At 45.2% G+C, this 13,240-nt stretch overlaps 1 protein-coding gene across 1 annotated transcript in view; it reads left to right on the top strand.

Moving 5' to 3' along the window:
* Positions 1-8,836: 8,836 nt before the first annotated feature.
* LOC146786131 (cytochrome P450 2J2-like) overlaps positions 8,837-13,240 on the top strand; it is a 110,774-nt gene continuing 106,370 nt past the window's right edge. The window contains exon 1 of the mRNA XM_085635635.1: positions 8,837-9,505. Coding sequence (XP_085491761.1) covers positions 9,335-9,505 — 171 coding nt within the window. The 5' untranslated portion in view covers positions 8,837-9,334. The remainder of the gene's footprint in view (positions 9,506-13,240) is intronic.

The following is a 13,240-nucleotide window of genomic DNA, read 5'->3' as shown; positions in this document are numbered from 1 at the left end:
GCTAAATATCATTACTCACACAAAGGGGAGCCAGTAGCTAAAACTGACTTACTCATTGCCCCAGATATATGTTGTGGTGGTCAGATGCAAAGTGTCATTGCAACATAACAGAGTAATGAATGAATATGGATGACCAGAAGCATTTTTATATATGTATATTATATATTACTGGTAAAAAGCAGTTGAACACTGCCAAATTCTCTTGTGAGTCACTTGGCATTGTAAAGAAACGAGTACCTTTGGACAACCTGAGTGCACACTATTACTTTTCTCTGATGAGGTGCACAGTGTGGATTTTATAGTCGGTGTGCTTTGCAGGGACAACATTACACCCTCCTTTCAGTGAGAGGTTCCATGGCGCTATAGAAACTGGATCATATACATACATCACGTGACCTTACCTGTGATGTAATGCTGCCTGAAAAGTATACATATATGATTTTAGCACATTGTAAACAACATCACCTACCTAGCCTTACCACTTCTGCTCCAAGCAGGTCCTGTTCCTGGTCCAGGATGTCGGCCCAGCAGTGTGTCACTTGCTGCTGGGTGCAAGAGACCCAAGTGTTTTTCTGCATGTTGCACCACATTATGCCCCACTACAGCTTGTCGCTCTATCAGGCCGTAGCCTTTGCAAGCATGCAGCCTTCTGCCAGCATAAGGGGGATGTGATGCTGCATATAAAACATAAGTGTAGCCCCCTCCACATTGCTAAAGATGTGTCAAGACGTAAACCCCTCTAACACCATTACTTATAGGGGGTGTGGGACTCAGGAGTGGCAGCGCTTCCTGTCTCTGGCATAGCTGCTGGATGGGACAGGTTTAAAAAGTTACAAAACAGATGAACTGGGGAACAAAATGTATAAAAACCAAATGGTGGAGAGGAAAAGTAAGAAAAAGAGAAAATAGAGTTAAAAACGAAGGGAGGTGATGCAGAATGGAGTGGATTGGGTGGATGGGGCCTAGGGAGTAGGAAACATGAGGCAATCACTAGGCAGGATCAGGCTGGAGTAAACAAACACTTGCACAACACAAGTTGCTGTTTGTGCTGTTTTTGAGCGCAAAATGTGACCTTGGTCTCATTATTTTGGCAGAGCATGTACAAGATGCATTCCACATAATTACCTGTAATTTTACATATTTCCACATAGTTCCGCGAGAGCAAATTAACCGATATCCACACACCTCTTCTGGTAACCCCAGTTTGCTGGTACGCAACAACAACACTCCATAATTATTGTTCAGCCAGCGCTTTTTCTTTGAAAAACAAAAAGTACTTTCATTACACACACGACTACACACTAAATTAAACAACTCACTGTATGGAAATAACTTTGGTGACTTATTCTTGTCACAAATAAACCCTTAATTGGTCCTGAACCCCAAAATCACAATATCCCCCACCTTAACCAGATGCAACACCACAATATAAGGGGTGTCATTATCAATAAAGCAGGCCTGCTGGCTATGTCAGGGTGTCACCACATCAGTAAAATCAGCTACACTTTATAATTCATTTACATAACATCAAGGAAGCCAATGAGGCAGTACTAATGTGTATTACATGTTATGGTCCAGCATTGAAGTCAGTGGGCTAAAACCCACATTCAATAGCTCTGTTGTTAAGCACCAACATTATCAATAAAGCATTCAAGTCAATCACATGTGTCGTGGAGTATTTGTTTTACTTTTACTACACTGCTACGGCGCCCATAGGGCCACCCACAAGGAGTCGCTGAACAGCTAAACCCAGGAGCAAAAGCTCTAGCTCTAGGAGTGCTTTCAAAAACAAGGAAAACCTTTCCTGGGTCAGGGATTCAATCTCCTAGAAGACGTGGGCTGAATTTGTGAACCAGTTTTGGGGCTTCTACATTTATTCTGCCTCCAAAAGACTGTTCAAAACCATTGGTGTAGCCCCAGTCCCTCCTTGGGGCTCAATGTGGGTAGAGTTCAGGTTGTATGCACTCTCTGCCTCCCAGACACAGGCAGGGCGTGGTGGAGGAAGTGAACCAGATCACTCCTTGGGCTCCCTCCTCCCATCAAATCATAATACTTGAGGTTGTACCAACCACAGGTGCTTTTTTCCCGGAGTTTTATATAGCACAAACTTGATCCGATAGTATCAGGTGTCAGAGCGCTTTACACATGCACCAGTTGCAATACACAAGGACACATTCATTTTTGTTAGGCACAGGGACATTAAGTGAATAGCCCAGAATTACAGGATGTTGAGCGTCATTGACGAAACTCGCTCCTGGTTCCCCAGATTTGAGGTTGACCACCCAAGCTATTAGACCACATCCTCTCCCCTTGGCCCTGCCTCTGGAAAATCTTTAACATCCTCAGCGAAGTGCCAAGTGACCTGGACTCAGCCTGGTCCCCCTGGTCGACCAGGACCTTTCTGGGGCACATGTGAGCAATGTCTATAGTTTTGGGCATGCGATGCTCCTATTGGCCATCCCTAGCCACCAGGAGCCTTTTCTTCAGGTCTCCTGACCTCTACAAAACACTTTTCATAGGGAGCTTGATTTTCTTTTCCATGCACCAGAGCTGTCCTCTGTCTAGTTTATGGTGTTCTTCGTCTGCTTCCGAGGCATCATGCCCAGTCACTTCACAGCCAGCCACCCTCCCTGGTGCAATCCCCAGGACCCAGAGTCTCTCCAGACTTCTTGCAGGGTACTTGTGTGTCAGTGGAGTCAAGGACCAGTCTACAGAATCCATAGAGGGAGCCCAAGCAGCTCCATTTCTTCAACTGTCTTGCAGGGGGCATAAGAAGTCCAGTGCTACTGGCCTCTGTAGAGACGTATCCTAGTCCTGGCGTCAAGTCCCAAAGTTCATCCTTGTAGGGAATCAGGTGGCTTCTTCCTGCTGTGTATTCTTTCACTGTCTTTGCTCCCAGGTCCATTGTAAAAAATTCTAGAAATCAGCCACTCCTTGTTAAGCACTAACATGTTTTTCCCTTGGAGACGAGATGGGAGTTCCAGATGCTGGCTCCCAACACCACCTCTGCACCACAGCCCTTTTGGGATTTGCACACAGCCAGGACTGGGGTCCCAGAGGAGAAAGGGACACCAAGAGAGAGAGAGTGTGCAAGATGAGTGGTTCCTTGTCCTTACGTTCAGGCTCCAAGCCCTCTTAGTGTATTGTAAGAAATTCTTTCTTGGTGTAATCTATACCATTAGAAAAGAGTTTCAGGGTTTCTACTAAGTACCTTCAAATACCCTCTTTCCCACTGTTGATGTTCTTCCTCTCCAGTTCTTGTCCTAAGTGTTTTCTTGGCTGTATTTGAAGAAGAGTTCAATTTAGTTTAACACAAGGCACTTATGAATTATGTCAATTCCCACCGATTATAGAGTACGTATCAGAGTTTCCTTACTATGAGTGGTAGATGTTTCTAGTACGACAATGAATGTATATAGCAAATGTTCCTTTGATTCCCAAAAGAGTTAGTTCATGGTTAGAGCTACTTAGGTTACACAATAGATAATATTGCAATTTTACATATTGCACAACAACAAACCATTTCACAGGAATACCTCAAGGTTAGTACAACACATTCATGTCATATATCACATGCAATTATGGAAGGTTAGTGTTCACGTTACCAACTAAAGTCTAAAATCTCTTAATGTCTTTTAGGTTTTGCTACAATAACTGCGCTCGCAGTGCTCCACAGTACAAGGTAAGTTCCATATAAATCATGTGCTTTTATACAGGTGCATTACCACCTTGTTGCTCAGTTTAGAATGGCTCCTTAATGTTACTTTCTTTGCTTTCTTTCCTCATTGTAAGTCTACTGGTGTCTTGAGCCTGGTCTCAGTTTGACACTGCAAGAGAAGATCGCGGGTGCAGGCGGAGTGGAGACCAGAATGTGATCCTTCCTGGTAAGTATCCAAAACAGCAAGCAGCTTCCAGAAAATGAGCATGACCATATAGAGCAGACGCGCCCAAAATAGCCGTTGCTCTCACAAAATTGAAAGATCTCGCAAGACTTCAGGCACCTGTTCTTTAGTCTACCCCAGCCTTGGTTTTGTAGAAGCATGACCTTATAGCTTCCCAGAGCTATTTCATGAAGTTGTTTGCTTGTTTTTTGTGTCTACCCGGTTTCTTGCTCTTTGGGGAGGGCATACTTGTAAGGTTTTTGGGGCAATGCGAGGTGACTTTGCAGGACTGGCAAACTTGGCCATTCTCATAATGCCATATCATCACTTCACCTCTTTCCCAACTCTCCTGCCAGTATTCAGGGACAATCCAATATGGTGACTTCAAGATGTCTGTGGAAAGATCCTCCTAGATTCTTAGCTCTGCCTTAAGCTAACACAGCTCTCTGAGCCCTTCCATCAAAGCTTAAAAGGCGAGCCATTTTTGTGTTGGCTTCAGTGGTTTGGCTCTCCTCCTTTGTTTCTGTGAGTCTGGGCTGATTCAACCCAGGTACAGTGTGAGTAGCTAATTAACAGATGTAGAGTTCCCCCCACCACTTCCTTTCCAAGGAAATGGGACAAGCAGTGTTAGTGGCTCTTTTTTGTGGGACGGTGTTTGATCCTTCAGCTGGGGAGAAAAGTAATTAACTAAATCCAGTAGAGGTAAAAGGTCTGGAATCTGATTATAAGCCATGGAGATTATATGTATGACTGTTATTGTATATTCAGTGTACATGTGCACCTCTAGATTGGAACCTCTCTGGACCCTGTAGACCTAAGTGGAGTTAAACTATATTGCATATTTCACATATAACATGGGATAAACTGAAAGCATAACAGACGTCCAGTAAGCATTGGAGACCTACACTAGGAATGCCCACTCGCATTAGAAGGCCTATCCCATATTTGTATCAATCTTTGAAAAGTCTCTTCTGTGATAGACTACCTGTGTGCAGATTCTGGGATACGCAATACGATAGTCTCATGCGCATTCCCCCGCACATGAACGTTATGCGTGTGCTCGCCTGCTCACGTGTAATCAGCCCAGAGCCTCATATCCTAGATTTGCAGCAGCAACTTAATCATAAAGGCAGACCCTGGCAGTTAGCACTCTCAGGGGCATATTCTCAAGAACGTGTGATAACTACCGCAAAATTAGCTTAACGTAACTCTTCACATCGCAGTCTATCGTGGGAAAATAACGCTGTGTTAACGTGGTATTCCCAACACGGTGGTACTATGCAATAGTCTCACAATAACGCGTTGAATAAAGGCATTAAAATCAACGCGAAGCCGCAAAAATGCGAAACACAAACGCGAAAATAGTAGCGATGACGCCAATCACGATACAAAAATCAGCGAAAACCACCACAGGCCTGCAATTTCCAAGCCTCATGCGGAAAAATGCACTATAAAACTAGAAAAAAAACATACAAACAAAATTAAACAACAGCGAAGCACAATGGAGGTAGCCGGAGCAAGTACAGAGGACAACCAGAACCCCACAAGCCTGGGACCTCGGGGTCAGGGAAGGGCAAGGACAAGAAGAGTAGGAAGAAACGGTTCAGTCTGCAAGAAAACAGGATCCTGATAATGGAGGTGGTGGAACACCATCAACTACTATTCATCACCTCCACTGTGTCACTGGCAACTAAAAATGCAATATGGCAGACCATTGTGGACAAGGTGAATGCAGTTGGAGTGCTGAAAAGGACAATGGAAGAGGTCAAGAGGCGTTGGAATGATGTGAAGTGCAAAATCAAGCAGAAACTCGCAAACAACCGAAAGGCAGCAATACAGACTGGAGGTGAGAGTCCAGCGTCACAGGAGGAGCTGGACGACATGGAGGAAATGGTGTCCACAGTCATCAGTGGGGAGACGGTGGCAGGAGTTGGGGGCCCGGACCCAACAGCAACAGGGTGAGTAACGACCAGGGACTGGGGGGATGGGGGGAGATGGGCACAATGGCACACATGCACAATTATGCATAGCACATCTGCGGACAAACCATGCCCCAGACCCCCGACTCCCACCAAGAGACCAATGCACCCAAGTATGTAACATCTCAGCGCTGTATAAGCACAGACGTCAGAGGCACACTGCATGTAAGGGATAAGAGGCAGCTAAATCAGAACTGCAGGGGCGACTCTCCCAAAATTCAGCACACACACATTACATGCAGAGCACATCAACATTGACGATGATGTGGTACAAACCGCAACACGTCCTCAACAGAACAGATGACACAACTGGTGCCGCATGTGCGTAGAAACTGGCCAATCAAATTTGGCATTGCAGGGAAATGTGAGTTAACAATGTACAAGTACAAACCCACATATGTGATGTCAGAATGGCCACTTTCCCGCATCAAATAGGCAGCCCCCCTCAAACAGTCACAATGTACACTGTCATGCAGTCTTAATGTAAACATGTAAAATGTGTCAACATACATGTGAACACAATGTTAAACTGCGTCTCCCCTTCACATTGCAGGGGGAAATCCAACACTTTCTGCAGAGCAGTCCGAACCTCTATTCTCTGATGACGAAGAGGACCCGCACACCTTCGATTCCGATGCCCTCCAACAGCTCGTAGAGAGCCTCTGCATCCCACTTCCAGGAGCAGGGCAGCTCAGCTGCTACGAGGAGAACCCACCCCCTCACAGAACACACAGCAGGCAGCACCCACCACCACGGCTGCGAACACATGGCCGTCAAACACCGTGTGTTGGTGTTCCAGGAGAAGCTGGCTGAAAAGGTGCAGGTGGGGTTTGACCGCATGGCAGCCAAACTAGACGCCATACCTGGGTGTCTAAGTCCCATCAGAAACCACTCACAGTCCCTTACGGACAAACACAGTCCGTTCCAAGCTCTCCAATGAACCATGGCTGACATTGCTAGAGTCCAGACTCTGAGACAAGAACGACTGTCTAGTCAGAGTGCCTCCAGCGATCTCGCCCCGGGAGTTGAGATACATGCGGAGGATCATGGAGAACATGGAGCGGACGCAGGCGGAAAGAGCAGCTGCCACGGCTGCACATCAGAGAGAGGTAGCTGGGTCCCTCAATGCCCTAAAGACCCTCCTCATGGCATTGCTGCCACAAGGCCTGGTGCTGATGCATGCTGCTGCTACCACCCCATCCACATCTCTGGCCCCTGATGTGTCAGTGCCACACAGTGCGGCAGACATTCCACCTCCGGCCCCTGAGGTGTCATTGCCATACAGTGCTGGAGACAGAACACCACCACCCACATGTGAGGCTCATCCCACAGCAGAGGACGAAGATGCGGATGAATCTGCCTTTGTGGTCAGAAGGACGCAGTAGCATTCATCTCTGCCATGTGGCCTCTTTCTGCTTGGTTCTGCCCTCTGCATCATCACCTTCCACTGTCCCCCGATGCACTCTGCGACACTCACCTTGGACCTAGACATGGACTGCCATATTCTGTTTGGCCACCAATGACACAGCTATCAGACTGCGGACTAAACTCCTCCTCTTCTGATGTAATTGTCATTTCCTGAAGGACTCTGGCTGACCCTCCACAGGCCAACAATGTAAAGTGGGGTTTGCATGGCCCTGCACTGCTCCAGCTGCAACACTCCACTGAATGTGCAATAAAAATTCATATTTACACAGATGTGTCATGTCTATGATCTTTGAAGTGTGGAAGTATGGATGAATGTAGGGTCAGTGATTCCCCCTTACGTCCATGTTCCTCATGTTGTGAGACTTGGGTCACAGGGTGACACATTGTTGATTGCGGTCCGGGTGGCACCGACACTACAACAGAGACAACGCGGCGATAGATCCTTAAGAATATGACACTCAGTCCATTTACTGTGAATTTACTGCACGTTTATCACGATCGATTCTCAGGCAGTTTCTGATTTGAGGGACCTCTAGCGACGGCTTAAGATACTACAGTTTGCATCAGTAAAGTGCTGATTGCAGCTCTTGAAGTGCATGAATGTTTTGAATACCACTCCTTCTTTAAAAACAACGCAACCTATTGGTTTTCCCAATGTTGGTTTCCTTTTGTGAGTAGCATGTACTTTCTGTATGTTCAATATATGTTGTTTTTTAGCGTTGCTATACATACAACTACGTTAGAATCGTTTTGTGATTCAGACCAACAGCCTCTCAATGAGTTTTAAATAAAGGGGAGATCACTATTTTTTCCTCCTCACTCTTCATTCTGAATTAAGTATATCACTCTTTTTTGCTTCTGCGTCTGACATAAATTCTAAAGTGGTAGATTTTGATTTCCAATTTAATGTTTATGCCTTTTTTTATTAATTTTCCATAAAACAAACAAGGTGAATCTGACGTGATTGTGGCTTAAGAGTGAATCTGGATATAAATGGGTACTTACATTTAAAAGGTGTTTAACTCTGTAATGCACACCCTTGATTTGACAGGTTCTCTGGCACAGCCTGTAAATGCTGGAGCAGAGCCCAGAGGGATTGATTTTTCTGCCAGGCCATTTTCATGCACTTTAGACTGGCCGAATGATAGGAGGGCTGTGATGAAATCGCAAATGTTCCACGGGTGATAAGCTGACGTGGGATGTAAAAAGACCAACTTTAAAATATACCCATACTACTTAACATGTATGTGGTCGCCGCTTCCTAACAAGACCCACAATGAACATGCTTTGTGTCTGAGGAGCACATGTATGTGTAAGTGATCCCTACCAACTGAAATGGACACCCTTGTGCTGTCGGGTTTTGTGGTACAGCCAGCAATCACTGGATACGGGCCCAGAAATGATGGTGTGTTTATTGCTCGCAAAGGTGCACGCCCTTAGTAGGGGTCAAAGGAAGGTAGGGTAGGCATGAAACAGCAGTTTTCCTTGTAGCAGTGATAAGCCTGAGTGGTGATAAAAAACAAAAACAAAAAACCGAACTAGATCAAAGGTCATCAGCTAGAAAATGTCAAACATACAGAACGCGCTGTTGCACAGTATGAAAGTGAGAACGGTGGCTCAGGAGAGGAGGGAAGCTGCTGTTGACTGTGAGAGCGGGAGAGAGCTGCACAGGATAAGCAAACAAACTGGAGATGACAGACATTGAGGCTGGACAGAAAGGAAAACAGGCGGCATAGAACTACGGCATTGAAGGAAGCCAAAGCAGGAAAAAACAGAAGAAAGAAGGTGGAACTGGGGAAGAGATGCGTTAACAAAAGGAAAGGAGAATGAGAATGTTCAGGACAGACAGAGAAAGACTTACAATAGAGTAGAGTAAAACAAAAAGAAAAAGCGAGAGAGAGTGAAATTCCCCAGGATATAAATACAGGATTAGTGAACAAGAAATAAAGGACACTCGGCTAGAGAGAAGGGGAGTGTGTGCTTTAAACATAGAAGTAAAGGTCCATTCTGCAGAAGAACATCTAGGAACGGAGACAGGCGTCCACCATGCTGCTGCTCACTCAGCTGTTAATTGGTCTGTTCTTTACTCTCTTCATTGCACATTACCTCAAGCTTCAGTGGTTGAGGAGAAGATACCCTCCTGGACCGACTCCGCTGCCCTTCATCGGCAACCTGTGGACCCTGAACTTTGTGCTTCACTACGATACCCTCATGCAGGTACCACAGAAATGGTTGCAATTTTTTCGTTGCTTCTGTTGAGTGTTTAAAAACTTCCCAGCTCACTGGGTTGTGTTTCAGTCCTACTTGATAAAAGATAAAAGCAGTCATTGCACAGACACACACACACACACACACACACACGCACCTAAACTCATACTTTGCTCCAAGAGATATTGAAGTCATGTCACTGGTCACAGAATCTTTGTTTCCCTGTCTATCACAGTGCCAGACACTTGAGTTTTTTCTATGACCATGCAGCCCCCAGACACGGTAGGATTTTACCACCACTTGAATCTTCTCTTTACTTCCTCACTTATCATTCCCAAGATGGGTCACTCACCTTTTCTTAAATCTGTCATTCACTGTGGATAGCAACAAAATACATGCACACACATACAGAAACAAATATTCCCAGTTTTACTAGGTTTGGTAAATCTGGAAGCGTGGAAAAAACCATGGAACTTGCGTAAGAACACCCACGCCACACCTCCCTTGCACAGAGTAATGAAACACAGCATTTTGCACTGCCTTGCATTACTACAGATTCATGAAGCCATTCAAAGCCACACAAAGTGCTTCATAAATCTGACTTAGAGGTTTCCATCACGCATGTACAATGTAGAATGGTGCAAGCATGAAACAAACATCTCATTAATATGCTTCTTAGCTTGTGTAGGAAAGTGCCTCTTTTGGACATGGTTAGTCCCCACGTTTTGCCTGGAAAATGATGTCATTTCGACTGGAAGAGCCCAAGGTCCCTGCCAACGAGGTCCCCTGTGCCAGAAGCCCTTTCCCTAAACTGTACCTTTTGTTTTCCAATTGGCGCAACTTCAGGACCCCTTGTAAGGCCCTAGAAAATGGTACTCGTGGTACAGAGGGCATTGGCACTGAAGAGGACCTCCCAGGGTATCAGCACTAAGTGTGCCGCTCAAGGGTCCCCTCACCAAGGCCATGCACACTGCCAATGCAGACTGCATGCCTTGGTGCAGATTTGATTTTATGATTTGATTTTATGATTTTATATAGCGCTGAATCACCCCAAGGGGTATCTCTGCGCTTGCAACAGAAGACTATCTTGACACTAAAAAAGATGTGTTTTCATAAGTTTTCTGAACTGGAGTAGGGGCATTTCCGTACGAAGATATTGGGGAAGACTGTTCCAAAACATAGGAGCCAGATACGAAAAGGCCCTGCCACGGGTGCGGGCTTTGTTTTTCTAGGAACAGAAAGGAGTTTTTTAGATCCTGATCTAAGTGAGCATATAGGAATATATGTTTTCAATATCCTAGTAAGATATAGAGGGCTACGCTCATTTAGAGCCTTAAAAATCATGCAGCCTGTTTTAAATTGCATTCTTTTTTTTGATTGGCAACCAATGTAGTTCATGCAACAAAGGCAATGAGGGAGTCCTCGCAGGTGAATCAGTTGCCAAACGGGCAGCCGTATTTTGGATAACCTGCAATTTATCCAATGAAGCTACATGAGCAGAAAGAAGAAGAGCATTACAATAATCAATCTTGCTCATGAGCAATGCCTGAATTAAAGTCTTCCTGGTGGAAAGAGGGAGCAACGGAAAAACCCGTCTAAGTAAACTTAAAATATGGTAGCTGGAACCAACAATTGTGTTAACATGTGTCTGAAAGCTAAGTTTCTTATCGAGCTTAATGCCCAGATTTTTAACTACCTCTTTGGGAGTGGGAGCTTTACCCAGCTCCTCAGGCCACCAACTGGGTGACCAACAGATGTCAGCACCCCCAAACAACAAAATCTCAGATTTCTCAGAGTTTAACTGGAGATAGTTAGATTTCATCCAGGAGGCAATTGCCATCATACCCTGAGAAAAAATGGTTTGTATGTCTGATCTAGTTTTGTCGAAGGTGAGGAGGAGTTGGGTGTCGTCTGCGTAAGAGATAGGATTAAACCCCAAATCCCTCATCAGTTTAGCCAGGGGTGTCACATAGATGTTAAACAAAGTAGGGCTCAAACATGAGCCCAGAGGGACACCCCTGGTGACCTGTGAGGGAGCAGAAGAAAAGGAACCCAATGACACTGCCTGAGTACGGTTGGACAAAAAATCTAATAGCCAGCTCAATGCAGATCCGTTAATACCAAGCTCTTGTAATCTATGCAAGAGAACTTGGTGAGAGATGGTATCGAATGCTGCTGAAAGGTCAAGCAGCACCAAAAGTGCCGCTTGACCTTGATCCAGAGCCATTCTAATATTGTCCGTTACCTCCACTAAGGCAGTCTCAGTGCTATGTTTAGCACGAAAGCCTGACTGAGAAACATCAAGAGCACTAGAGGACTCAAGAAAAGCCGATAAGTGCTTATTGATATGTTTCTCAGTGATCTTACTCTGTAGTGGGAGCAGAGAAATCGGGCGATAATTAGACAGTTCCTCAGGGGAGATGTTTAAGTTTTTACGAGTGGGAATAATTTGGGCATGTTTCCACCTTTGCGGAAGACTAGCAGATTTCAAAGAGTTATTAATGATGGAGCAGAGTGGAGACGCCAACTGAGCCACAAATCTAGAAGAGATTTTAGCTGGAATAATATCCAGGGGGGATCCAGATCTGGAGCATTCCAGAAGTGTTTGTACTTCAGTGATGGTGATATTAGGAAATGAGGACAAATGAGGGCTTACACTAATGGGATGGAATGTAGTCACAGCAGGGACAGGGACTATAATATTGGAAAGGGTGATATTTTGATAAATCTTTTCAATTTTTTGTACAAAAAAGGAGGAGATATTATCGCATAGTGTCTGAGAAGAAATATCCCTGGTTTGGCAAGATTTGGGATTTGTGAAATCACGCACAATTTGAAAGAGCCTTCTAGAGTTGTTACCTGCATGCTCCAAAGTCTCTGCAATGTGCGTTTTGCGGGCCCGTTTGACATTATTATGATAAATTATCATAGCTGCTTTATATTTAGTTTTGGCTAGCTCATTGTGCGAGCATCGCCAAACACGCTCTAGTTTTTTACAAGCACTTTTCTCCTCTCGCAAGGCAGGCGTATACCAGTCAGTGGCGGAACTTTTGGGTGAATGCCTAAGAGGTTTGAGAGGAACTACTTTATCGAGTAGATTACTAACCCTCAAATCAAAAGAATCAAGTTGCTGATTTACATCCCCTTGCATACTATCCCAGTCCCACCCGGCAAAAAGCAGGGAGAGATGATTAGATGTTAGTTTGTGCCAGGGTCTAAAGTGTCGGGTAGCAGGATTATTATTTACCGCAGGTACATGGTCAATGGGGCCCAACAGTTTTAACTCTTAAATTTTGATTTCTTGGTCTTTCATTACAAGTAGCATTTGCTGTAAACTTTTTAAAGCTTGCACTACAATTTAATTGTATTGTATTCACTTGTTTTCCCACCTATCTCTCTCTGAGCCATCCCGTTCCACCACAGCTTGTGCAGTTTGAGCAGAGGGACTTGCTCAGTAGGATCCATTCATTGGGCACCAGAAGTGAGTGTCCGGCCGAACGGCAAGTTAGTGCCCTAGATGCTGTTTCCTTCTTTCCCTCTCCTGCCCTGCCTTCTTAAGGCAGGAAAGGGTGCAGACATGCAGCGGATGCACGCAGCGGCTCACCAGGGCCGAAGGCTCGCCAAAGGCAAGCCCGTCCGCACCTGACCGCCGTCAGCCACCAGGATCCCTGCTCGTTTCTCTCCCTTCCCCTCATTTCAGCTTTTACTAGTGACCTGTCCACCCCCATTTAATAGCAGTCCAAT

This window comes from Triturus cristatus, chromosome 11, assembly GCF_964204655.1.
Source record: "Triturus cristatus chromosome 11, aTriCri1.1, whole genome shotgun sequence".
NCBI lineage: Eukaryota > Metazoa > Chordata > Amphibia > Caudata > Salamandridae > Triturus > Triturus cristatus.
Note: the sequence above shows the minus strand (reverse complement) of the source record. Positions and strands in the feature narration are given on the sequence as shown.